At 49.7% G+C, this 27439-nt stretch overlaps 1 protein-coding gene across 1 annotated transcript; it reads right to left on the bottom strand.

Moving 5' to 3' along the window:
- Positions 1-303: 303 nt before the first annotated feature.
- Positions 304-26932, bottom strand: ERBB3 (erb-b2 receptor tyrosine kinase 3). The gene is made up of 28 exons (XM_049783974.1): positions 26832-26932; positions 22792-22943; positions 20866-21052; positions 19680-19805; positions 18537-18602; positions 18277-18395; positions 18029-18170; positions 16331-16444; positions 16119-16239; positions 13761-13834; positions 13514-13604; positions 12498-12703; positions 12185-12314; positions 11908-11998; positions 11589-11743; positions 10473-10526; positions 9705-9846; positions 6820-6939; positions 6608-6706; positions 6104-6289; positions 5778-5933; positions 5436-5511; positions 4276-4422; positions 4085-4182; positions 3618-3806; positions 3390-3461; positions 1725-2016; positions 304-1459 (listed from the first exon to the last, which is right to left on the bottom strand). The coding sequence occupies exons 1-28, from the start codon at positions 26911-26913 to the stop codon at positions 933-935; spliced, it is 4014 nt and encodes a 1337-aa protein (XP_049639931.1). The 5' UTR covers positions 26914-26932; the 3' UTR covers positions 304-932.
- Between the last annotated feature and the right edge of the window lie 507 nt (positions 26933-27439).

The raw sequence follows: 27439 nt of genomic DNA, 5'->3' as shown, positions 1-27439 counted from the left end.
ATCTTCAAGGGAGCTGGAGCAATAGTACAGCAGGTAGGGCGTTTGCTTTGCATGTAGCCATCCTGGGTTCGATCTCCAGCAACCCATATGGTACTGAGCCTGCTAGGAGTGATTTCTTGAATGCAGAGAGCCAGGAATCACCCGAGTGATGCCCAGGTTTTGGACCAAAAACACAAAAACTTTGTTTAGGGAACTGTAAGGACTGAATGTGATGTTGATCAAATTTTAGCTTAGTAAGTGCTATATTACTAGTAAGGAGTATCTACTCCTAACCTTTTTGCTCCACATAATATTTTTGTTTCTTTTTGTTTGGGGCTATACCTGTCAGTTCACAGGGCTGACTTTTGGCTCTGCACTCAGGGATCACTCCTAGCAGTGCTCAGGGGACCATATGGGATGCCAGGGATTGAACCCAAGTCATTTGTCCTGCACATTGTATTATCACTCTAGTCCTACTTCTCAATGTTTTAAATCCAATTTTCTCTCTACATAGATGGCTAAAGAGTGGCAATTCATAATTTTACTGACCCTGCCTGCCAGCTTTCTGCCCTTTCCTCTTCCTTAGGAGTCCAACGGGAAAAATAAGACACTATATAAAGGCTGGACTCAATAAGTCAGAGCCTGAGAGAAAAGAAAATGGGAAGAATCCTTCATATCTCCAGGGATTTCTCCTAAGAAAACTGAGGAATGGAATATGGATGAAACCCTTCTTCTTTCCTGGGTTTGGGAAAGAGAAGAAAGTGCACATGGCTACATACTGCAGGAGTTTTGTGTCTGGAGTGTTTAAGAGCCTCCAAAGGTTGAATGGAATTGTCTAGGTACTAGGGAGAGGGGACTGGCCCTGTCAGAGAGAGGGACTAGAGAGAAGAGGGGTACCCTCGAGAAGCGCTAGCTGCCATCCAAAGCTCCCTGAGACACTCAGGGAGCAGAGGTTATATTCTCTGGGCATTAGCTTTGGGGAAAAGCCTGCTGTGCCAATAGTCAGGATTATCAAAGGCAGAGTCGGTGGCTTCTAAAGTCCGGAGAGTTTTTAGGCGAGTATAGCGGACATGGGGCTCTTGGTGTCCGGGCTCCTGGAAAGCTTTCATCTCTTCATACCCTTGTTCAGCTGCTGGGCAGCCCCCCATGGCTGCATAATCCCCTCCAGAAGCTCTTCCGCCACGACGCCGATTCATGTATTCATAGTCCTCATCTGGAGTGGTGCCAGCAGTGGGTGTGATGGGCCCAGGGTGGAGTGGGCAGCTCTGGGTGCTGCCTAGGGAAGCGCTAAGTTCTGATCCCACATCCATGTACTCGTAACCTAGCTCCTCAAGGGAGCTTGGTCTCTGTTGATGAGAGGAGCTGTCCCTTCTCCTGCGGTTCATGTATTCATACTCCTCATCTTCATCTTCCTCCTCAGTTCCCAGGACAGAACTGAGACCCACTGAAGAAAGGGTGCCTTCTCTGGAGGAAGGGGTACCTGGGGGTTAGGAAAAGAGGGTAAAACAGAATCCCATATGGTCCCCCGAGCCTGCCAGGAGTAACCCCTGAGTGCCTCTGGATGTGATCCAAAAACCAAAAGAAAAGAAAAGAGGGTAAGACAATGGGGAGGTTTATAGTCATAGGTTGTAAGGAAAAGGGAAAAAAAGAGGACAACTGGAGTTGGGAGGAATAGGATTAGGAAGAAAAAAGGATATGGAGGAGTCTGGAGAAAGGATTAGAGGAAGACTTGGAAGAGTTGGCACCTTTCAAGTGTGCATCTGGCATGACATAACCGTTGACATCCTCTTCCTCTAATCCTGGCGGGGACAATGGGGTGACAGGAGTGAGCAGGCTGTGACGCTGGGAATGGTAGGCACTGTCACCCCGAGGCCTGGGGCTCCTGCTTCTGCTCCTACACACTGACACTTTCTCTTGGAGCTCAGCCTCAGAGCCTGTCACGTGGCCTTCCGATGATTCTGATGTCAGGCGGCCTCGAGATACAGGATGCAGAGATGTTGGGCGGGAACACTGTTCATTGCCCCCATATCCAGAGTCCTAAAGAGGGAAATCATTCACAGAGATTTACACTTAGATTAGAAAAAACAAAAAAACAAAAAAAAAAACGTGGGGCCGGAGAGATAGCATGGAGGTAAGGCGTTTGCCTTTCATGCAGAAGGTCATCGGTTTGAATCCTGACGTCCCATATGGTCCCCCCGTGCCTGCCAGAAGCAATTTCTGGTTTTTTTTTTTTCTGTTTTTTGGTTTTTTGTTTTGGTTTTTGGGCCACACCCGGCATTGCTCAGGGGTTACTCCTGGCTGTCTGCTCAGAAATAGCTCCTGGCAGGCACGGGGGACCATATGGGACACCGGGATTCGAACCAACCACCTTTGGTCCTGGATCGGCTGCTTGCAAGGCAAACGCCACTGTGCTATCTCTCCGGGCCCCAGAAGCAATTTCTGAGCATGGAGCCAGGAGTAACCCCTGAGCACTGCTGGGTGTGACCCAAAAACCACACAAAAACAAAAAACAAACAAACAAAAAATGTGTTCAGAAAAACAGGCTGTTTAGAGCCTTTCGGTTTTGGGGCCACATTAGGTGATTCTCCTGGCTCTGCTGGACTCAGGAATGTCTCCTGGCAGTTTTTGAGGGATGATATAGGATGCTGGGGGTTGAAACCCCAGTTGGTTATATGCAAGGCAAGTGCTCTACCCACTATATTATCGCTTCAGCCCCCTTTTGGGGATAGGACACTGATTAAATCTCAGTGGTTTCTGAGAGTCAAAGTGATAGCACCGCAGGTAAAGCACTTGCCTTGCACCATACTGTCCTGGTTTCAATCCCCAGCATCCCATATGGTACCCTGAGTTCGCTAAGAATGATTCCTAAAGGTAGCTTCACCAAGCTTAATCTATGAGCACCACCAGGTGTGCCTCCCCCCCCCAAAAAAAAAACAGAAACAAAATACAACAGTGATTTCTTTTCTTTTCAGCCATACCCATTTGATGCTCAGGGGTTACTCTTGGCTAAGCGCTCAGAAATTGACCCTGGCTTGGGGGGACCATATGGGACGCTGGAGATCAAACCGTGGTCCTTCCTTGGCTAGTGCTTGCAAGGCAGACACTTTACCTCTAGCGCCACCTCACCGGCCCCCTACAACAGTGATTTCTTTTCTTTTTTTTTTTTTTTTTGGGGGGGGGCCACACTCAGCATTGCTCAGGGGTTACTCATGGCTGTCTGCTCAGAAATAGCTCCTGGCAGGCACGGGGGACCATATGGGACACCGGGCTTCGAACCAACCACCTTTGGTCCTGGACCGGCTACTTGCAAGGCAAATGCTGTTGTGCTATGTCTCCAGGCCCAGTGATTTCTAAAGTCTCCACAATTCTACCATCCAGCCTTTCAGCACGCCCTTAGACACAAACTTTACCTGGCAACTATCTCTTAGATGACCCTGGTTCATTGGCATATATCCAGATGATGGACTTAAAAGACTCTGATTCTAAAACAAAAAGAGCACAGAAGGAGTTTAGGTTAAGGGAGACATCTACTCACCTGAGGACCTTTGAGTCTTTAAGATGGGTATCCGTAGGGTTGAGGGGAATCAGGTACGAAGAGCGCCAAAGACAGAAAAAATAGTGACTGCAAAGTGACTCACCCCACGTGGCCGATTAAGTGTTCCAACTGGAAGACTCAGGGCAGAACCTAGCGTGGTCATCAGGGTGTCCTCCTCTGTCTCCAAGTCCAGGTCGAGATCTAGTTCCTGCTCCAGTTCAACTTCCTCCAGTTCCTTGTTTGTCAAAGCAGGAGGCTCTGCTCCAGGAGGAATTCCAGGCCTACTCTCCCTCTGAGGTAACACAAGTGATTGTTTTTGGTTTTTATTGTGTGTTTGTTTTTTACCTTTGTGGGGGGGTTAGCCACACCAGCAAAGCTCAGGGATTACTCCTGGCTCTATACTCAGAAATCACCTCTCCTAGCATAGACTTTCAGGCATCAAATCTAGGTCGACCACATGCAAGGTAAGTACCCTACTGCTATTGCTCCAACCCCACACAGGTGATTGTTAACCCTGATCCCAGTTAAGTCTTCTTTTCTCAAAGTCTCCTTCACTCTCTCCCTCCTCACCTTTATGACCAGATACCGGGGTGGGTCTCGGGCCATCCTGGTGAACTCGTTGGCTAGTTCTTTAAAAGTAGGACGAATGTTCTCATCAATCATCCAACCTGGAGGTCAGACGCAGGAAGTGGAATCATCAGGGGAGAGCAGCATCGGGAGGGAAATCAGTTGGAAATGGTTGGGATGGACAGGTAACTCACACTTGACCATGACCATGTAAACATCAATGGTACAGATCGGAGGCTGTGACAATCTTTCGCCCTTCTCTAGCAGATCTGGTACTTCAGCCAATCGTAGTCCTGCATAGGGCTCCGCTCCAAAGGTCATCAACTCCCAAACAGTCACACCTAGTAGTAGAGGAAGACACAGCTAGGTGATGGGCAAAGCAGGCATGAAAGTGAAAGGAAGATAAAACTTACAGCTAGGTGATGGGCAAAGCAGGCATGAAAGTGAAAGGAAGATAAAACTTATCTAACACAAGACTCAAAGGGCTAACAAGTTCTAAAAAGGATAGGAAGGCTTGCTTCTTCAAGCCCTGTTCTACCCAGATTGCATGTTTTTTTGTTTGTTAGTTTGGGGGCCTACCCAGCATGCTCAAGCGTTACTCCTGGCTCTGCATTCAGGAATTACTCCTTGTTGTGCTTGGGGGATCATATAGGATGCTGTAGATCAAACTGGGGTTGGCTGTGTGTAAAGCAAATTACTCCAGCTCCTTGTTCTCCCCCTTGATCACGTATCTCACTTGCTTTATTGCTGTGTATCTTTGCTATTTTTCTATTATGTGTTCTCCCTGAACTCATACTTTTCTCCCACTGTATCTGTCTAAATAAGTTTCATTCAATAAAAACTATCTCGCTTTATAAAAGAAAATATATCAATCAATAAAAAAAGGGTCTTAAAAATAACTTGAGCAAGGGGCTGGAGAGGTGGTACTAGAGGTAAGGCGTCTGCCTTGCAAGCGATAGCCTAGGATGGACTGTTGTTTGATCCCTCGGCGTCACATATGGTGCCCCCAAGCCAGGGCCGATTTCTGAGCACATAGCCAGGGGAGTATCCCCTGAGCATCGAACGGGTGTGGCCCCCCCCCCAAAAAAAATAACTTGAGCAGGGGCTGGAGTGGCGGTGCAAGCCATAGGTGTGTCTGCCTTGCGTGCGCTAGCCTAGGACAGACCACAGTTCTATCCCCTGGCATCCCATATGGTACCCCAAGCCAGGAGAGATTTCTGAGTGCATAGCCAGGAGTAACCCCTGAGCATCACTGAATGTGGTCCCCAAAATAACAAAAACAAAAACAAAAACAAAAAAAAAACCTCGAGCAATTGGGCCACTGATGATATGAAGAAAATCCAGACAGACTCACCATAACTCCAGACATCACTCTGGTGTGTGTATTTCCCAAAATGAATACTCTCAAGGGCCATCCACTTAATTGGAGTCTGGAGGATTCAAGACAAAGGTGTCATTAGTTCATGTTCACCAGTTTCTGTCTGTATTCCTTAAACTGCAAGTTATTTTCCTTCCTTCCTTCTTTCCTCCTGGGCCACATCCCTGACTTTGTTATTCTTCAAGTTCTGAACTGCTTTTGGTCCCTCCAGGTTTCTCCATGAAGGAAGAATCTGCTTCTTCCAGATAGGGACCATGATTGCTCACACTTCACTGCCCACCTCCACAACCTGGTTCAGCCATTTTTCCATCACCTCACCTTGGCTTCACTGTGTAGTAGTTGCTTATCATCAGGGGGTAGTAGGTCAGCCACCCCAAAATCTGCCACCTGAACCTGATTGGGTGACTTGAGGAGCACATTGCGGGCTGCCAGGTTCCTGTGGACCATGCCGTGTTCCTCGAGGTAGTACATCCCCTGTAGAGAAAGGATGAGTCTCAAAGTTGGGGAACTCAGTCAATGAGGTTCAGAAGCATCCTAAACTCCTAAGTCACCTCTCAGAGCTTCAGCATCCCCGCTCACTCCCTACAGACCCCAGGCAAGGGTCCTGTCCTAGAAGCCCCCATCCCACCCACAGCACCTCTCACCTTGGCAATTTGCACTCCCCAGTTAAGTAGCAGCTGTGGCCCCAGGGTCCCCCGGTGTTGTCGAACATGATCCAGCAGGGAACCCAGAGGCAAATATTGAGTGACAAGCTGTAGAGATGATCCTGGGCACAACCCCAACAGCCGGACGATGTGGGCATGGTCTAGGCTGCCAATGGCCAGCATATGCTAAGAGATATAAAAATAAAAGGAATTATCCAGGGAACAAAGACATTTACTATCTTCAGACCTGGACTTCCCCAAGTCCTTGATGTCTTTTTTTTTGGTTTTTGCCTTTTTCTTTTCTTGCAGAGGGGCTGTAATCACAACTGGCTGTGCTCATGGTTTATTCGTGGCTCTGTGTTCAGGGATCATTCCTAGCAGATTTGGGGGACCATAAAGGGAGCCTTGGTCAGGCACATGCAAGGCAAGCTATTTTTCCATCATTGATTCAAGTCTCCGCTTTCACAGAGTCTGATCTAATACTCATTCACCTCCACCACTTACATCAGTCACATCTTGGAAACTTTGCCGTCCACTCTTGTCCTCGATGACCTTAATGCAAACTGGAATCTTGATGGACTCTCCCTCAGGGATCCACACTCCCTGGGAATTTGGAGACAGGAATCAGTCTTTCCCCCAGGGATAGTGCTTTCCCAGAATCATTCCCCTCCACCAGCTCCTTTCTCCCACTCCCTGATTTCTTGTGAGCCACTCACTTTATGCACAGTTCCAAAAACGCCGGAACCAAGTACTTTTAACTTCCTCAGCTCAGTCTCTTTGAAGATTCTTGCCAGGACCTTGTTAGCTTTTTCACTGGGATCCAGAGGCTCTATGCTCTGGGGAACAGAGGGGAAGGAGGTCATCTGGAAAGCCTGCTTCCATATCCCTCTCCCTCCTGCTCACCAGACATGGATGCAAAAAGCAGCTGAACTCAAAAGGTAGGAACCTGGGGCCTATCAGGAGTGATCCCAGAGCTCAGAGCCAGAAGTAAGCCCTGAGCTCGGCTGGGTATGCCCACCCCCCAAAACGAAACAAACTAAAATCGGGAGCAGGAAAAGAAATTGTCTTTAGTCTTACAAATGATTCCTGGCTTATAGAAGAAAAATAGAAGATTGAGGACTTTGTTTGGGGCCACACATGGCTATGCTCAAGGGTTACGCCTGGCTCTGCTGTCAGGAATTATTCCTGGTATTACTATAAGGTGCCAGTAATTAAATTGGATCAGCTGTATACAATGCAAATACCTGACCACCCTACTGGCTGTACTATCTCCCTGCCGAAGTTATCTGAGCTCACTGTTTCATTTAGTGGTGGTATTGGTGAGACATCGGTTGTTAATGCCATCACCATGAGTTCACCTTGAATATTTTGTACAGTTCTCCATATTTTCTAAAGCATTTTCTTACATATCATTTTTTAATTTAATTTTATTTTTTGGCTTTTGGATCACAACTGGCAGCACTCAGGCATTACTCCTGGCTCTGAGCTCAGAAATCACTCCTGATAGGCACTGGGGACCATATAGGATGCCAGGAATCAAACCACCATCTGTCCTGGATTGGCTGCTTGCAAGGCAAACTCCCTATCACTGTGCTATCTCTCCAGCCCCTACACATCCCCTTTCACCCCTCTGGTCACCCCACAAAGACACATTACTCTCCTCTGTCTCCTTTGTTCTCACGTATATGCCAAGACTCAGAGAAGGAAAGTTGCTTCCTCAAAGTCATGTGACAAATTATTGGAAAAAAAATTAGGACAAAAATGCATGTCTCTCCTCTCTTTGACCAGGCTTCTTTCTGATGAGTCAGAGATGGAGGAGGCTTATAAAGAGTAGGGGCACAGGGCCCGGAGAGATAGCACAGTGGCGTTTGCCTTGCAAGCAGCCGATCCAGGACCAAAGGTGGTTGGTTCGAATCCTGGTGTCCCATATGGTCTCCCATGCCTGCCAGGAGCTATTTCTGAGCAGACAGCTAGGAGTAACCCCTGAGCACCGCCGGGTGTGGCCCAAAAACCAAAAAAAAAAAAAAAGAGTAGGGGCACAAGGTGGTGTTTGAATCTGCTAGTTTGTGGACCAGTGCTGGGTCACAGAACTTTCCTTCTAGCTCACAAAAAAGTTATTGCTGCTTAGCCCATGGTATGCCTGCACTAGTATAAATACTGATCTATGAATATTCTTCCTTTTGTGTGGAGGTGACGGGCCACTTCTGGTGGTGGGCTTACTCCTGATGTAGGGATCACTCTTGAAGGGGTCCTGGGGATCAAACTCAAACTCTGGTCAGATATTTGAAAAGCAAGTACCTCAGTCCCCTATATATATTATTTTTCTGTTTTGTTTTTTTAGTCTACACCCAGCAATGCTCAGGAATTACTCCTGGCTCTACCCTTGAGAATTTCTCCTGGCAGTGATTAGGGGACCATATGGGATGCCAGGGATCAAACCAGGCTATGTACAAGACAAACACCCAACTCACTGTACTCATTCCAACCCCAGGATAAATTCTCTTTCTTTTTTTTGAGGGGGGGGTCACACCCAGCAGCACTCAGGGGTTACTCCTGGCTCTCTGCTCAGAAATCACTTCTGATAGGATTGGGGGACCATAAGGATTTCTGGGAAAAAAACCAGGGTCCGTCTTGGTTTGGCCCTGTGCAAGGCAAACACCCTACCGCTGTGCTATCGCTCCGTCCCCTGGATAAATATTATTACTATTTTTTTGGGGGGGGTTTAGTTTTTGGGTCACACCCGGCAGTGCTCAGGGGTTACTCTTGGCTCGCTCTACACTCAGAAATTGCTCCTGGCAAGCTTGGGGGACCATATAGGATGCCGGGATTTGAACCACCGTCCTTCTACATGCAAGGCAAATGCCCTACCTCCATGCTATCTCTCCGTCCCTGGATAAATATTCTTTTATTTTGTTTAGGGGCCATACTTAGTGGTGCTCAAGGGTTACTCTTGGCTCTGCACTCAGAAATCACTCCTGGTGGTGCTTGGGAGACCATATGGGAAGCCAGAAATTTAACCCAGGTCGTCCAATTTCAAGGCAAACATCCTATCCACTGTGCTATTGCTTCAGACCCAGAATAAGTATTCTTTTTTTTTTTTCTTAGTTTTTAGGCCACACCCGGCGGTGCTCAGGGGTTACTGCTGGCTGCCTGCTCAGAAATAGCTCCTGGCAGGCATGGGGGACCATATGGGACACAGGGATTCGAACCAACCACCCTTGGTCCTGGATCGGCTGCTTGCAAGGCAAACGCCGCTGTGCTATTTCTCTGGGCCCAGAATAAGTATTCTTATTAATAGATTTATTTTATTTCTTTTTTTTTTTTTTTTTTTTTTTTTTGTTTTTGGGCCACACCCGGCGGTGCTCAGGGGTTACTCCTGGCTGTCTGCTCAGAAATAGCTCCTGGCAGGCACGGGGGACCATATGGGACACCGGGATTCGAACCAACCACCTTTGGTCCTGGATCGGCTGCTTGCAAGGCAAACGCCGCATCTTGCCGCTGTGCTATCTCTCCGGGCCCGATTTATTTTATTTCTGCCTCAGTTCTCTTATTTTCACCTGTCTGTAAGTATAAAAAAGTACCTATCAAGGTAAACACTTACCTCGCCCCGTTCCAAGTAGCGCCTCATAGCTCTCTTATTTTGAATTCGACGCCCACGCCAATAGAGGAAAATACAACCCAGGATCAGGAAAATCAATGCCAATCCTACGACCATTGTCAGAGCCATTGCCAGATGGGTATTGCTGGGAGAGAGAAGCCCACCATTATGTTGGTTCACATCTCTCTCATAAATGTTACCTATACTTATACTAAAGGCATGGTGATGGTACAGACCTGAGGCAAGAAGTTAGTATTCATATTTACATACAATCTTTAATTTGGGGGCCCTACACCTCATGCTCAGGGCTTAATGCCTGGTTGTACGCTCAGAGATCACTCTTGGGAGTGCTTAAGGGACTATATGGGGTGCTGGGCATGGAATTTGGGCTGGTCATATGCAAAAGTACCCTATTCTTTGTTCTATCTCTCCAGACCCAGAAAACTAGATTCTTATGTCCCCAAATCCAATGATAGTGACTATTGCCACAGTGATAAGTCTATGATCAGACCATCCTGAACATGCCTGGTCATTCCAGAATGAAGGAAAACTTAAGCACAGCGTCTCCAAAGTTTCTTTCCAGGTATCTTTTTCGGTTTCTTTTGTTTTGGTTGTTGTTTAGTTTAGTTTTAGGCCATTACCCTGCGATATTTACAGTTTACTCCTATCTCTACTGGATCAAACTTGGTATATGCAAGGCAAATTCCCTACCCACTGTAATATCAGCACAGTCCCCGTATCTGTTTCTTATATTTCCAACCCTGTTCATACCTGATGTCCCCTGGTGTTTGACCCAAACAGTCCTGGAGTTCTGGTCCTTTACACCTAGAGGAAAAAGTCACCTTAAATAAGAGCCTGGGATGGGGCCGGGCGGTGGCGCTGGAGGTAAGGTGCCTGCGCTAGCCTAGGACGGACCACGGTTCGATCCCCCGGCATCCCATATGGTCCCCCAAGAAGCCAGGAGCAACTTCTGAGCGCATAGCCAGGAGTAACCCCTGAGCATCACAGGGTGTGGCCCAAAAACAAAAAACAAAAAACAAAAAACAAAAAAAAAAAAAAAAGAGCCTGGGATGTGCCCGTGGAGGGTCTATTCGAACAACTATTAGACCTTACCTTGGTATCTCATTCTGGAGCCCAAAACATACACCCAAACATGACTTCTTTTGCTAGCACACTAACCCCGAGTTCCCGCTCTTTGAGGGGTCACTCCCAGCAACTAATGATCAGCAATACCAGCCTGCTGAGGCCAGCAGTACCAGGGACTATCAAAGCCATACCTGGCAGTGTTGGGGAGAGGGAGGCATTTGGTTCCTGGGACTGAAGCAGGTTTTGTGCATGTAAGTATAAGCTCTACCATCTGAGCTATATTCCAGACCCTGGATTTTGTAAAACTCCCCTCAGCTAAGATTTTTTTCCGAGTTCCCAAAACTGTGATTTTGTGCCATTACTGAGTTCCCCTTGCTCTAGCCCTTTATGGCATAACTGGGTATCATTCTTCATTTTTTAGTTTTGAACAAAGCTGTCAGTGCTCAGGGCAACTCCGCCCTCAATGCTCAGGAATCATTAAGTGCTGTTCCACTGGACCATATCCCTGATTCCTGGGATTGATACTTTTTTGGAGCCACCTGGCCCAAAATCAGTGTTCAGGCTTATTTCTGGCTTAAGCATCAGTCCTTACAGTGCTAGGGATTCATATTCTACAGTGCTAGGGAATTTAACTGGATCAGCAACATGGAAGGCAAATACCTTATCTGCTGTATTATCTCTCTGGCTCCTGGTAATAATTCACAAATCAGTTTTGTTTACTCTCACTCTCTCTGCCACCCACCTAGTTCTATGCCCCTAACTTTCCTGGGTCCTCTTTTATTTTTAACACCCATTACTAACCCTTGGGTGCAGTTCTCATGGCAGGGCTGACATTTATTCTGAGCATCTGGGTACTTGTAGATAAGACCTTTGGCACCCAGGACTCCATAGGGACAGCTGCTCACACAGTGAGGTCCATCTCGAAAGTGAATACACTGGACACAGGCATCAGAGCCCTGGGCAAGAAAGACAACAGGGAAATAGGTGCCAAGGTCAACTTCAGATCTTCCAGCGAGACCCAAACCCAGCTTCAGGATCCTTCCACCTCCAACTGCAGCAGTGTCCAGCTTCCCTGTCTCCCACCCACTCTTCCACAGAGATGCTGGTGCTGCTACTGTACCGAGCCATTGCATGTGGCAGTGCCCTCCATGAGCTGGCATTCTGGGTGGCATGAAAAGCATTCAGCATCCTGGGCAAATTCACGAGGCTCCCTGCAGTAGGTGGTAAGGAAAGGGGTGGTCAATGCCAAATTCTGACCATGTCCTGAGCACCTCCCAATCATTCTCTTCTTCATTCCACTCCCCCGGGACCCTGAGGCAGAGCAATTCCCACTTTATAGCTCCATCCCAGGGCCCCAGCCCCAAAAGCCACTCATGCCCTCTCTCCCCACAGCATACCCATTTAGAAAGTTGCAGTGAGTCACACAAACGCCTCCTCGGCTGTAGTTTTGACACGACAGGCACTGACTGGGGCCTGGGCCCCAGCACCCCCCAGAACACAGCGGGTCACACACTTTGCCCTCTGCCACTGGAAAGAAAGGGATGGGTCAGGAGGAGTCAATTTCCAGTGATCCCCACTCCTGATTTCTTCCTCAGTGCTGCTTCAGCCAACATCTGTCTCCTTGGTTCTTCCTCCCATTCCTACTTCACTTCCCGGGTTTTTACACCCCTCTCCTCCCTGACTCTGATCACCAAGAGCACGGATTCTCACAGCATTCTCTGCGGGGCCGATTGTGCTTTATGTCTAATCTCTCATCAGCAGGCCCTCGAAGGAGACTGGTCCAGTTCAGAGAATGGTGGTAGCACAGCTGCCGATTGGCACTTATGTAGATGCGCCCAGCACTGATTTCTTTCAAAGATCGAAGACCCAGAGAAGTGATGTTCAAATTCTTCATGATCAACAATGAGAATCCCCGACTGAGGAGGAGGAAACAAGAATGAGAGGTAAATGACTAAGGCAAACTGACCTTTCCTGACCATTGCATTCAACACTTTTTTGGGGGAAAGTTGAGCGGTAGCCCACACCCAGACGTGCTCAGGGATCACGAGTGGCATGCTCAGGTACCAGGTACCTGAGATATGAGGTACCAGGGATTGAACCCAGGTCAGTCAACTTTGTGAAAAGTAAACACCTTACAGGCTGTACTATTGCTCTAGGTTAGTCAGACTTACCATCAATGAACTTGCCCTCTGGCACTCTTTTTGCCTTCTCCCCCACATAGATGAGACACGGCTTGTATTTTACTCAAGAAGGATGGGGTGAGGGTAGGAGGGTGGAGCTATACACAGTACAGCAGAACTGGGCCTTTGCCTTGCATGAGGCCAACCTGGGTTTGATTTCCCCAACATCCCAAATGGTCCCAAGCCTACCAGGAGTGATTTCTGAGTGTATAGCCAGGAGTAACCCCTAAAGCCTGCTGGGTGTGGCACAAAAATACTTTAAAAAGTTAGGGAAGGGACTGGGAAGGTGGCGCTAGAGGTAAGATGTCTGCCTTGCAAACGCTAGTGTAGGACGAACCATGGTTCAATCCCCCCAGAATCCGAGACGGTTCCCCCAAGCCAGGGGTGATTTCTGAGCGCATAGCCAGGAGTAACCCCTGAGCGTCAAACGGGTGTAGCCCAAAAACCAAAAAAAAAAAAAAAAAAAAAAAAAGTTAGGGAAAAAAAGATGACTGTGAGGCAGAATTCATGGTCCTGAGAAGCTAGGAACTCACACACTTTACTCACTTGTAGAGACTTCTACCCCCAATGGTAGTCAGGTTGGAAAAGACACTGAAGTTGTGCATGTGGGGAGGCCAGGACTGGATATTCAGGTAACCTGAGGGTTTGGAGAGGGATATAAGTCAACAACCTTCTCTGCTCATTGTTCTCAGGTTATCCCCTCCCCTTCCTGGTTGCTTGAGGCATCATTTTTCATAGTTTGTAGCCATGGGTCATCTAATTTTCTCGGAAAGGGCAGCCTCTTTCTGCTCACCTGTGATCTCTCGAACTGTGCGGAAGATATTCAGCTTCTCAGGGTCCAGGGCAGGGATCTTGTGCCATGGATCTCTGGAAAGAACATTTAAAAGATATCAGGAGACATGAAGCCCAACAGAAATGAACATGCTTCACCTCAGAACTTAGGCTAAGAGTCTGGATGTAGCTTGATGGTTGAGCACTTGTTTTGCATGAATGAGGCCTAGGGTTTAACCCCCAGGCACAACCTAACTTATAGAGATTGATAGTATAGCAGGTAAAGTAGGCTTGACCTTCGGCACCTATATGTTCTCTAAGCCCTCCAGGAGTGATTCTTGAGCGCAGAGCTAAGATTAACCAAACCCTCAGCACTCCTGAGTATGGCCTCCCAGAAAAGAACTTAAATGTATATACAGTTCCCCCCTCCCCCAAAGTCCAAAGGAAACGAGAGTCAGTCTGGATTCCTCAATCACTAGATCAGGAACAAAAGTAAAAAAAAAATAATGTTTACAAAAGTTAATTTTTAAAAATGAGACTGGAGGGGCCAGAGATATCATAGTAGTAGGGCATTTGCCTTGCACACGGCCGACTCGGAAGAACCCGGGTTCGATTTCCAGCATCCCATTTGATCCCCTGAACCTGCTAGGAGCAAACTCTGAGTGCACAGCCAGGAGTAACCCCTGAGCACTGCTGGGTGAGACCAAGATAAAAAAGGAGGGAGGGAGGGAGGGAAGGATGGAGGGAAGGAAGGAAGGAAGGAAGGAAAGAAGGAAGAAAGAAAGGAAGAAAGGGAGGAAGGAAGGAAGGAAGGAAGGAAAGAAGGAAAGGAAGAAGGAAGGGAGGAAGAGAGGAAAGGAGGGAGGGCCAGAGCGATAGCATAGCAGAAAGGCATTGCCTTGCGTGTGGCCCACACAGGATGGACCCTGGTTAGAATCCTGGCATCTGGGGCCAGGAAGGTGGCGCTAGAGGTAAGGTGTCTGCCTTGCAAGCGGACGGACCTCGGTTCGATCCCCCAGTGTTCCATATGGTCCCCCCAAGCCAGGGGCGATTTCTGAGCACATAGCCAGGAGTAACCCCTGAGCGTCAAATGGGTGTGGCCCAAAAACCAAAAAAAAAAAAAAAAAAAAAAAAAAAAGAATCCTGGCATCCCATATGGTCCCCTGAGCCTGCCAGGAGCAACTTCTGAGCACAGAGCCAGGAGTAACCCCTGAGTGCTGCTGCTGTGTGTGACCCAAAAACAAAACAAAACAAAACAAAAATACACCAGAAAGGGACTGGAGAGATAACATGGAGGTAGAGCATTTGCCTCGCATGCAGGACGGTATTTCAAATCTCAGCATCCCATATGGTCCCCCAAACCTTCCAGGAGAGATTTCTGAGAGTAGAGCCAGGAGTAACCCCTGAGCACTGCCGGGTATAACCCAAAAACAAAAACAAAAAAACAAACAAACAAAAAATACCAGAGAGAGGAGTCAGAGCAATAGCACAGCAGATAGGGCATTTGCCTTGCAAGTGGTAGACATAGGTTCCATCCCTGGCAACCCATATGGTTCCCTGAGAGAGATATCACCAGTGCAGAGACAAGTCTACACCTGTGCCTCCATCACCCCAGTGTCAGTGGTACACTAAAAGTACATCCTTAGCATTCCTAACAAAAAATGCACAGTTCACTTACAGAACTAAATTTGCAAGGGAGCAGGGTGGGTGGGTATGGAGAGACAATGATGAAAAGACATTGACACAGTGATGATCAGTATTGAGTTGGAACACTGTGTGCCTGAACCTTTACTATGAAGTCTTGTAATCAAAATACCTAAATATAAACTGGGAGGAGAGGGGTTTTAGGATGTCTAGCTAGGGGCCTGAAAATGACTCAGTGCAGGGCATCTGCTGATCGGCACAGTGTGGTGAGTTCAATCTCTGGACATTCCCACATGCCCCAGCACAATCCAATGGCACTGCTGTTTTAACCACAACAAAAGTACACTTTCCAGTATACCACAGGCAAGTGTATGAAGCCCAAGCAAAACAGAACAAAAAATTTTCATTCAGGTTCCTTGGTTTGGCCAAAGCTGGAGCAGGTAGGGAATTTGCCTTGCATGTGGCTAATAGGAAGTTTGATCCCCGACATCCCACATGATCTCCAAGCCCTTCAGGAGTAATTCCTGAGTGCAGAGTCACAAATAACCCCTGAGCATAGTTGGGTGTGGCCCCAAAACTTAAAAAAATGAACAAATATTAATATAAGAAATATAAATATATGATTAATATGAATAAATAAATAAAAATCAATTAATAAAAATAAAAGGTTAGCTAATGCAGTGTACTGAGGAAAAGGCTGGGACGGGGCTCCAGAACAGAAAGCCAATTGTCTAACCCTTTGAGGCCGGTGATAAGGAAGTCCAGGTTTCCCAGGATCTTGGTGCAGTTCACAAAGCTATCAATGTTGCTTGAGTCCACAGTCTGGAAGCGATACCCAGAGCCTGTCCCTTCACAGGCTGCAAACACAAAAAAAGCTCAGTGACGTGTTCTGGAGAGCCTCAAAGAAAAGGACATCTCTCACCCATCTCCTGCCCACTTCCTACTCACCTTTGGGGCACAGACCCCCACAGGGTTCACAGATCTTGAGCCCGTTTTTATCCACTTCCATCTTGTCAGAAGGACAGACTCTGACACAGGACGTCTGATCCACTACGAAGTTATCTAGAAGCAGGGAGAGTGCCAGTACAATATGAGCACTGGCTGCGACTGTCTTAACCTGGGTCCTGACTCCCTTTGCTCCACACTGAATTGGTCCCCCACTCATTGAAGGGGCCTTCTTTTAAAAATAAATAAATAAATAAATAAATAAATAAATAAATAAATAAATAAATAAATAAAAATTTGGGCCCAGAGATATAGCACAGCGGTGTTTGCCTTGCAAGCAGCCAATCCAGGACCTAAGGTGGTTGGTTCGAATCCTGGTGTCCCATATGGTTCCCCGTGCCTGCCAGGAGCCATTTCTGAGCAGACAGCCAGGAGTAACCGCTGAGCACTGCCAGGTGTGGCCCAAAACCCAAAACAAACAAACAAACAAACAAATAAATAAAAATTTAAAAAGTAGGGGCTGGAGAAACAGCATGGAGGTAAAGCATTTGCCTTGCATGCAGAAGGACGTGGTTCGAATCCCAGCATCCCATATGGTCCCCGGAGCCTGCCAGGAATGGTTTCTGAGTTTAGAACCAGGAGTACCCCTTGAGCACTGCCAGGTGTGACCCAAAAACCAATAAATAAATAAATAAATAAATAAATAAATAAATAAAATAATTTTGGGGCCGGAATGACAGCACAGTGATAGGGTGTTTGCCTTGTAAGTGGAGGACCCAGGACAGACCCAGGTTCCATCTCCAGCATCCCATATGGTCCCGAGCCAGCCAGGAGCGATTTCTGAGCACAGAGCCAGGAGTAACCTGAGTGTCACTGGGTGTAGCCCAAAAACAAAACCAAAAAATTTAGGTTTGGGGCCACACCCAGCAGTGCTCAGGGGTTATTCCTGGCTCAGAAATCACTCCTGGCAGGTGCAGGGAACCATATGGGATGCCCTACCGCTGAGCTATCAGTCCAATTCAGGTTCGTTTTTTGTTAATTAGTTTTGAGCTACAACTGGTACTCAGGGCTTACTTTTTTTTTTTTTTTTTTGGTTTTTCGGGCCACACCCGTTTGATGCTCAGATGCTTAGCTCATCCTGGCTAAGCACTCAGAAATTGTCCCTGGCTTGTGGGGAGCATATGGGACGCCGGGGGATGGAACCACTGTCCTTCCTTGGTTAGCGCTTGCAAGGCAGACACCTTACCTCTAGCGCCACCTCGCTGGCCCCTGAAGTTTTCTTTTGAGTTGCTCGGTGGACTAGAAAGTTCCCTTGCTCTAAGGACTGGAACTAGGAGCACTGCTAGAAGTCATGAGGAACCAGACGGGACCCAGGACATATATGGGTCACTCATTTTTCTTTTGTTTGTTTCTGGGACACACCTGGCAGTACTCAGGGGTTACTACTGAATTTGCACTCAGGAATTATTCCTGGCGGGCTCAGGGAACCATACACCCCAAATGTGGATCAAGCATGGATTGGCACGTTATGTAAGGCAAGCCCTCTACCCGTTGTGCTACCTCTCTGGCATCACAGGTCACCCATTGAGGTGATTAAATAAATGATCACTGCTATTTGACTCTACGCTTCCAACTTACCATCCAACTTAATCCCTTCTGTCTCCTACTCTTTGTCTAATATTTTGGCTTCTGATTACTCACGGGGACAGCTGGCGACGCAGACTCCTCCATACTGATACTTGATGTGGGGATTAGGCTCCAGCTGGAATGTGAGTTTGTTGTAGACCAGGGGCAAGGGACAATGGTGCACACAGGCTCCACTGTCATTGAAGACTCGGCAGGCCTAGAAACACAGGAAATGTAAGAGTCCTGTCTCATTTGCCCCCCGACTTCCTGCCCAGAGCCCACAGCCGCATTTCCGAACCCATCCAAACGGCCATAATACGTACAATGCAGTCTGTGTCCTGTGGGCCCGAGCAGCCCCCAGCACACTCATCGTGGCAACACTGGTTGGGGTTGGGCCCAAAGCAGTGACCATTACACTGTGGAGCACAGATGGTCTTAGTCACTAGGGAAGAAAAGAAGTAACGACAATCAGAGCCACAGAACTGGGTTCTGTGGCCCCTAGGCTCATCCCTGCCCCTCCGGCTGAGACGGGCTAGGCCATAAGAGTGAAAGAATTTGGGGACTTCAGGGGAAAGACACGCACATGTCTGGCAGTCTTCTGGTCCTGGGCCCCAGCACCGTCCTTTGCAGGCCTCATGACAGGGGGCACCTGATTGCGAAGGAAAACAACAGAGGGGGGCCATCAGAGCTCAGAAAAGTTTGCTTGGCTCAATAGGGTATGATGTCAGCACACAAGCACCCCAGTGGCAGGAAGTGAAGAGCCGGGGGTAATGTCCCTCCTTGCCCTGGCAGAACAGGGCTGGGCTTAAGTGAACCTGTCAACAAGGAGCGGGGCGATGCTTCTACACCACCCACGGGGCAGCTGAAGGGAGGGTCTGGGGCCAGTGCCAGGCTTGGCCTCAGTCCCCACCCAGGAGCCAGCTTCCTCCTGGGCATAAGGAGCCAGCAGGAATCTGTTAAAGGACAGGGAGTAGCTGATTACCATCAAGGGGAGGGAGGTTCTGAGGGAAAGGGAGGATGTGGCAGCATAAGGAGAAATGATGTGTCCAAAGATCTCACTCCCAAGTTGGGACAATTGTATAGCGGATAGGGTGCTTGCCTTGCATACTGCTGACCTGGGTTTGATCCCTGGTATGCCCAGGGCTAGGAGTCAGCTCTAAGCACCAAGGGCTATCTCACTCCCCAAAGAGCACATAAAAGTCATTTGGGTTCTGGCCTGTGGATCCTGTCAGGCTTCTTGGGTCTAGGATCTGAGGTGTCAGTCAGTGGACAGGCAGATTCAGAGTACGGAAACAATGATGGGGAAAAGGAGTCTCTCTGGTTTGGTGGGAACCGGAGGAGCAGTTTTTTTTTTTTTTTTTTTTTTTGGGCCACACCTGGCAGTGCTCAGGGGTTACTCCTGGCTGTCTGCTGAGAAATAGCTCCTGGCAGGCCCGGGGGACCATATGGGACACCGGGATTCGAACCAACCACGAAAAAGCCGCTGTGCTATCTCTCCGGGCCCTGGAGGAGCAGTTTTTTTTTTGGTTTTTGGTTTTTGGGCCACACCCGTTTGACGCTCAGGGGTTACTCCTGGCTATGCGCTCAGAAATCACCCCTGGCTTGGGGGGACCATATGGGACGCCGGGGGATCGAACCGCGGTCCATCCGCTTGCAAGGCAGACACCTAACCTGTAGCGCCACCTTCCCGGCCCCTGGAGGAGCAGTTTTAATCACAGCCACTCACAGCTCTTTCCATTGTCCTTCACCACTATCTCGGCATCTTTGTCTCTCACGATGTCCCGCCAGTCAATTGTATCCATGTGACATAGTTTCTCATTCTTCTCAATATAAACGCCCCCTGCGAGAATCTCTGAGACAGAAAGAAGAAATAGGGCTAAGGATCCTCTTCCTCAGTAAGAGTCCACAGGGATCATTAAGACTCAGGATCCAAAGGGGACAGGGAACAAGTGAAAACTCAGCAGGGTAGGGCATTTGCCTTGCAAGTGGTCAAAGTGATTTTGACTCCTAGCCCACGAGGAGTGGCCCCAAAACAACAACAACAACAACAACAAAAAACCCCCCACAGAATCTGGGAGAAGAGCAGAAGAAGTCTAAGTCCAGTGAATACCTCTTGGCAGAGAAAACTCAGCCAGTCAGAGGGAGGAGCCAGGGGAAAAGAAACTCCTGCCTCCTCAAACACCTGTCCAGATCCGGTTGAGCCACTGAGGGGAGGAGGGGAAAGGAAAGAAGGGAGCAGATCCAGACAACACCGCCTCCCCCACCCCCAGGCCTACCACTGAGTTATGGAGAAGGTGCCAGATGGAACAGGGCCCCCAAATTCCTCCAGCCTGTAGGCAATTAAGGTAGGAGAGAAGGTAGCATTCCAGGTTCCAGGTAAAGAGGAAGACCCAAGCACACTGGTTATTATAGATCTTTTGGGGGGACTGAGGTCAGAGATTGAAACCAGTGCAAAGCATGCATTATTGTTTGAACTTCACCCCCAAATCCATATACTGTATTTTGAAGATTCTGGCCCCAGCAGGACATAGGGCTCCCTTCTGGAGCCTGGTATTTTTTGTTTGTTTGTTTGTTTGTTTGTTTTTTGGCTACACCTGATGATGCTCAGGGGTTACTCCTGGCTATGAGCTCATAAATCGCCCCTGGCTTGGGGGACCATTTGGGATGCTGAGGGATCGAATCGTGGTCCGTCGTCCTAGGTTGGTGCGTGCAAGGCAAATGAACGCCTTACGACTTGTGCCATCTCTCTGGCCTCCAAGCCTGGTATTCTTTAAGGAAGAATTTAAGGACCTTTAAAATACAGTGGGCAAGGTGTGAGCACCTCATAAGGAGCACTAAGAATAGCCTTAGACCGGCAGTGCCTGTCAGCAGGCTGATGAGAGGCAAGACCGGAGCCATCACCAGGAACTAACCAGTAAGCTGATTGAAGCGCAGCTGGCGCAGAGCGTGACTGGAATTGGTGTTATAGTTCAGCATAATAAAGATGGCGAACTTCCCGTCGTAGACCTGGGTTCCCCTCACGACTCGGAGGTTGGGCAGGGGCAGCGTGGAGAATTCATTCATGGCCACGAGGACATAGCCTGTCACCTCTCGGATCCACTGTGAAGGAGCAGATGGTGCCAGTGAGGGGGACAACAGGACAATCTCAGTCCCCCCCCCAGGAACCAGAGAACCCTAAAATTCTCTGACTTTAATTTCTTTCTTTGGGTTTTTTTGTTTGTTTGTTTGTTTGTTTGTTTGTTTGAGGGCCACACCCAGTGGTGCTCAGGCGTTACTCCTGGCTCTACGCTCAGAAATCACTCCTGGTTGGGGCCAGAGAGATAGCACAGTAGTAGAGCGTTTTCCTTGCACGTGGCCGACCCAGGATTGACGTGTGGTTCAACTCCCGGCATCCCATATGGTCCCCCGAGCCTACAAGGAGCAATTTCTGAGCACAGAGCTAGGAGTAACGCCTGAGCACCGCAAGGTATGACCCAAAAAACAAAAAAAGAGAAAAGAAAAAAAATCTCTCCTGGTAGGCTTGGGGAACCCTAGGGGATGACTGAGTCGGCTGTGTGCAAAGCAAATGCCCTGCTGCTGTGCTATCGCGCTGACCCTTTTGATTCTAATTTTTACAGTGGAGTAGGAGTAAAGAGCAATACATTTTTGTGACTCTTTGTTGTTTTTTTCTTTGATGTTTGGCCACACCCAGTGGTGCTCAGGGAACCATAGCTAATGTTGGCCTCATGTAAGAAAAGTGCTTACCCCTACACTATCTTTTGGCCTTTGTGTCCCTTCTGGGAGAGAAGACAACCAACAGAAATAATCATGAAATTCTAGTTTCAGGGGCTGGAGAGATAGCACAGTGGTAGGGCATTTGCCTTGCACACAGCCAGCCCAGGATGAACAGTGGTTCAAATCCTGGCATCCCATATGGTCCCCAAGCCTGCCAGGAATGATTTCTGAGAGCAGAGCCAGGAGTAACCCCTGAGCACCACTGGGTGTGAACCCCCAAAGAAAAGAAAAATGAAAAGAAACTCTAGTCTCCTGGGACTGGAGAGATAAGACAGCAGGTAGGTCGCTTGCCTTACATGCAACTGACCTGGGTTTGATCCCTGGCATCCCATATAGTCCCCCAAGACCCACAGGGGTGATCCCTGAGCACAGAGCCAGGAGTAAGCCCTGAGTACCACTGCCAGGTGTGCCTCTACATCCCCCCCCAAAATGGTTCAAAGGATAAAACATAAACTTTGCATGCAAGAGCCTCAGGTTCAATCCCCAGCACCATATGGCATCCCAGCACTACTGGGTGTAACTCCCCCTCTTTCCTTCTTCTTCTTTTTTTGGGGGGCCATACCTGGTTACACTCAGGAGTTACTCCTGGCTCTGTGCTCAGAAATCACTCCTAGCAGGCTCGGGGGACCATATGGGATGCCAGGGATTGAACCCAGGTCCAGGGTTGGCCACGTGCAAGAAAATAAATGCCCTACCACTGTGCAATGCTCCAGCCCCCCACTTTTCTTCTTTTCTTTTTTCCACTTTCCTTCTTAAAGCATCTCATGCTTAGTGTTTAGTCCCTTCCCCATTCTCCAGGTACCTCTTGTTCTTAGTCCCTAATCTTATAACCATCCCTTATGTTTCCCAAGTCAGAGACCAGATAACAAGATAACAGGTCCCAGATTCCAGTCACTGTTGCCTCTGCCCCAACACACACACACATCAAAGGTTTGGGTGGGACTTAGGAATTGCTAACTCTGAGGATTGCTGCTCCTCAAAAGAGAAGAGCCAGGAGGTAGGGAAGGAGGCTTCTATGAGGATGACCCATGACACAGGTTGGGAAGGGGGTCGGGCATGCAAACCTGCAGGAAGGTGAGGTTGGAACTATGTCCGGTGAGCACGATCTCCAGGTTCCCCGTCACCACCTCACACCTCTCGTATAGTTTGTGTAGAGTCTGGTATTGATTCTCCGCATCACCCGTCACGCTCAGCCCATTCAGCGTGCCAGGACACACTGCACACAGAGAGGATATTACAATGTGGCACCCCCGACCCTCTTCAATTTTGTTTGCTTTTGCTTTTTTTGAGGGGCTCCACACCCAACTGCTCAGGGCTTATTCCTCCTAACTCTGTGTCCAGGAATCACTTCTGGTGGGCTCGGAGGGCTATATGGGTTGCCAGGGACTGAATGCACTCAGCTGCTGGGAAGGTAAGCACCCTACCTGCTGTCCTAGCTGTATGTACTACCACTCTGGGCCCTGAACCCCCTTTGGTCTGCTCTCCTGCAGAGACATTCCTCAGGTATGGAAGGTGTGGCCTCCACACCTGGACATAAAAGCTGAGGTTCTGAGAGCCTGAACGCCCTTGCTTCCAGAATCCCTTCTGCAGTGCCCTAAACCGGAAAGTGAAGGGTTTTCTTTGTCCACCGTGGCCTCTCTTCTCCCTCCTTCGGCTGCTCTCCTGGGTACTAAAGAGTTAACTAAGAAGGATGCAGAATTTCTAGAAAGAATTTAGGAAAGGATCACAACTCAGTCCCCCTCCTCTCTCCCTGCCCCCCCTCCAGCCAGGGAGGGCTTTACTTCTCTCCCCTATCCTGCCCCTCTCTAGGGCCTGGAATAAATATCTCTTTGGGGCTAGCACACAGCCTCTATTGTGTCTACTGAGGGTGGGATGGGGGCAGTGGGGGGCAGCGCCTGGGGCCACAGTCCAGCCCACAATGAGGCAATTCTATCCCAGAAGAGGGGGCTCCCCCACCTTGTCCCCAGACACCCTGTCTTCAGAGCACCCCCTCCACCCTCAAGCTTTGGGTTCAGACAAGCGACCTCACTCGAGTCCCACTAAAGTGGGGAGCTCTGGGGTCATTAGGGGGTGTCAATGTGAGCTTTGTCTTGAAAACGGAAAGATAAGAGCTGGTTCCCCTCCCCCAAACTGTGGCTTCCCTTCTACCCCACGCCCCAATCCACTTGCAAACACCCTCCTCCCTACCACCCCCCAGAATCACACTTTATGACTTTCCAGCCTTAGAGAATTTTTCAGCAAATACAGAGAGAAGCCTGGTGGGCAACAACCGCAGCCTCAGCACATTCTATCTTTTCCACCTAATTTCACTGTCAGAAGAAATTCTTCAAAGACTTCCAACACACAGGCAGGGAGCTGGCTCCAAGGGCTGGATCTGATTCCCAGCTCCACAGTTCCCTTGAGCACTGTGTGGGGAGCAGTTCCCCCTCCCCACATACACACACCTTCTAACAAGACAATCTTCACCCACCCACGTCTGACTTTTTTATTTTGTTTTGTTTTTGGCTCACACCCAGCAGCACTCAGGGGTTACTCCCGGCTCTATGCTCAGAAATGGCTCCTGGCAGGCTCGGGGGACCATATGGGGTGCCAGGATTCGAACCACTGTCCTTCTGCATGAAAGGCAAATGCCTTACCTCCATGCTATCTCTCTGGCCCCGGTGCTTCTTTATTTTGTAAGTTTGAAGGACATGGGGTCCTGAAAGTGCAAGACCTTAAAGTCCTCCTTTCTCTAGCTCAGTGAAAAGACAGTGAGTGCATGTGTGTGTGGGGGGTGGGTCGGGTTAATGCCACCTGTTCCAACCACCCTTCCCTGAGGGGATGGCAGCTTAGAGTAGGCAGGATGACAAAGGAGAAGGGAGACTGGGAAGGCGCCAGCCTCTCTCCTAGATTTGCCTGTCGCCTGACCACAGAACCTCATAGGCATTCCATTCCCTACAGGTTCCCACAAAGGTGGACAAGGTGCTCAGAAGAGGGGCTCAGAGGCAGAAGCTCCCAGACCCAACGGGCAGGGTCCCTGGCCTGAAGAGAAAGAGCCTAGACTAGAAAGTTAGTCACTTTCGGGAGCAGCCGCACCCTAAACCCCTTCCTGGCAAGACACCCTCTCTCCAAAGTCAAGGCGCCAATCCTTCCCAGATAAGGGAAGAGCCAAGACTTTCTTTCTGCACAGGGAAGTGGTGTGTGTGTGTTTGTGTGAATGTACTTATGTGCACCCACTTTCTTGAGTCATATACACACACACACACATGAAACTTTTACACAGCTCCTCTGCTGGATGTACTGGTTCTGTTCTGCAGTCTCCTTAGAAGAAGGCAGGTCAGGTAGCCCCAACCATCCCACCTGCCAGGAAGGCTACGGTGTTAGAGGTCCCAGGTCCTGCCACCCTGAGGGTAAAGTCCATATTACACAAACAGGGAGCAAAGGGCTGGGGCGGGACAGTGGCATAAACACCTCTCAGGAGGTAGCCCTGTGAGGGCAGGGGGAAGGGCCTCAGAAACATTCCTGCTGGACCCCGAGGCCCAGGGGCACAGCCAGGGTGCCCTGGGTGAGAGTCCAGGGGTGGGTCAGGGCAAGAATTTGCAGCCCCTCCTCGGCCAGGGCATGCCTCTCGATGGCTCCCACCCCCATCCCAGCCAGGACAAAGGGGCCATAGAAGAACCGAGACAGGGCCGGATGCCCAGAGGCTGTGAGATCCAGATAAAGGGTAGAGACCCAACCATGCCTGCCTTCTGCTGCCCTCAAGAGAGAGATGGCCCACAAACTGGGACCCCTGGATTAGATGAAGGAGTCCAGGGGTCCGGTTGGAAGTGTGATACAGAAGCTCTGCCCGGTCCCTCCCACTCCAGTCCTCTGACCCACCCCCTTTTGCCAGATCCCAGTGGCTAAATTTAGGCCCAGCAACTGTGGGGTAGGCACAGGTGTTTCTCCCACTCCCACCCTGCCAAAGGGGCCCTGGCTGGACCAAACCCCAAGCTGAGGTCCTGGGGGAGGGGAGCCAACAGGATTCCACCCTTGCCAGTTCACATCAGCAGCGCTCCAGTCCCAGTGGACATGAAGACACTCAGTGGGTAGTATGGATGGCAAGAGAATGAAAGACAGACTCACAGCCATCTGACTGTCTAATGAGAGTGAGAGAGAGAAAAAGAAAGGAAAAAAAAGAGAGAAAGGAGAGAGAGAAAGAGAGAGAGAGAGAGAGAGAGAGAGAGAGAGAGAGAGAGAGAGAGAGAGAGAGAGAGAGAGAGAGAGAGAGAGAGAGAGCAACAGAGTTAGGAGAAACTGGGTCTAAGAAGGACTTCCAGGAATTGGAAGTTCAGAAGGTGGGAGAAAAGCCCTGCTGGGTGCTGGATCCAGGCTGTGGAAAAAGGGCTGGAAATCCATTCTCCAGCTGTTGTTGTCCAGGGCTGGCACATAGTAGATGCTCAATCAATATAAGGCAGTGAGATCTCTCTGTCTCTGTCTCTCTTTCTTGACAAACAGTGGTCGGGGACCAATCAGCTGGAGTGTTTTGAGGGGAAAGACACCTGAGGCCTCTGTGTGGCCTCACCCTGTTGTCACCTGGACTTGGTCCCGTGGCTAATCGCAGCTCTCCCTTGAGCAGGCCCACTCACGGAAGAGGAGGTGCCACTCCTGTTTTTCCAACACCAGAAAACAACAACCCTACAACCCTGTCCACAGCTCCACCCAGTCGACAAAACAACAAACAACGAAACTAGAAGCTGCTGAAATTGGGGTATGGGGGGGCCTGGGGCCTGGAGAGCCAACAGAGACCCCCTCTTCTGCCAAGAACCCCTTCTTCTACCTCTTTCACTCCCCATCATCTCACACTTATAGATGGGGAGACCCCAGTTCTGCTCCCCATAGGTAGGGTCCCTCGGAAGTGTGCCTGCACCACGCAGTGCCAATCCAAACTCAACTAAAGTGAGGGTGACGGTTGGCAGGGCGCTGGGGAGGTGAAGGAGGTGGCCCGGGAATCCCACGTACTCCAAAAAGTCCCTCCTCGCCCGAGCCCCTGACCCGCAAACCCATGAGCTGAGTGAGCTCAACCCAAGGGGAGTACCTAGTCCCGGAGCACCCCTCATCCATGCTCCCCACGTTTCTCACTCACCTGCCTGCGAGTTGTCCACCTCCGAGCCCCGGGCCAGGCAGAGAAGCAAGCCCAGCACCTGTACAACCCGGGACGCCTTCATGACTCAGGGCGCGAAGGGGACTCGGGGGAAGCACAGCCGAATCCGGGCCGGGGAGAGCAATGGGGCGAGTTGGGGGGAACCCTGGCTAGGACATAGGCTTGCCAGCAGCCACCTGAGCCGCCTCCGACGGAGCCGGGGAGCCCGCGAACTGCAACGGGGAGCCGCAGCCGGAGTCCAGGGCGGGATGGCCAGGGAGGTGCTCGCCTGGGAGTGAGCGCAGGGGGCGGGAGGGGTGAGTCACAGCCGCGCCCCCTGGGCCCGGGGCAGGGACAGAGACTCGGCGGCCCGTGACTTGGCCCTGCAAGCTGCAGAAGGCATGGGGTGGAGTGGGAAGGGGTCTCAAGGTACTCCAAGACGACTGGGTCTGCCTCCCAGAGAGGTTGAGATTCCCTCCCCAAAGGGGACAGGCCAGGCGATGGGGTGGGGAGCAACCCAGAGCACACCCCCCTTGCAAGCCGGCCTCACCCCTCTTTTCACCCTGTGCACTAGCAACTCCCCGAGCCGGTTGGGCCACTTGCAAAGAGGC

The sequence above is a fragment of the Suncus etruscus genome, chromosome 11 (genome assembly GCF_024139225.1).
Source record: "Suncus etruscus isolate mSunEtr1 chromosome 11, mSunEtr1.pri.cur, whole genome shotgun sequence".
In the NCBI taxonomy this organism is placed as follows: domain Eukaryota; kingdom Metazoa; phylum Chordata; class Mammalia; order Eulipotyphla; family Soricidae; genus Suncus; species Suncus etruscus.
Note: the sequence above shows the minus strand (reverse complement) of the source record. Positions and strands in the feature narration are given on the sequence as shown.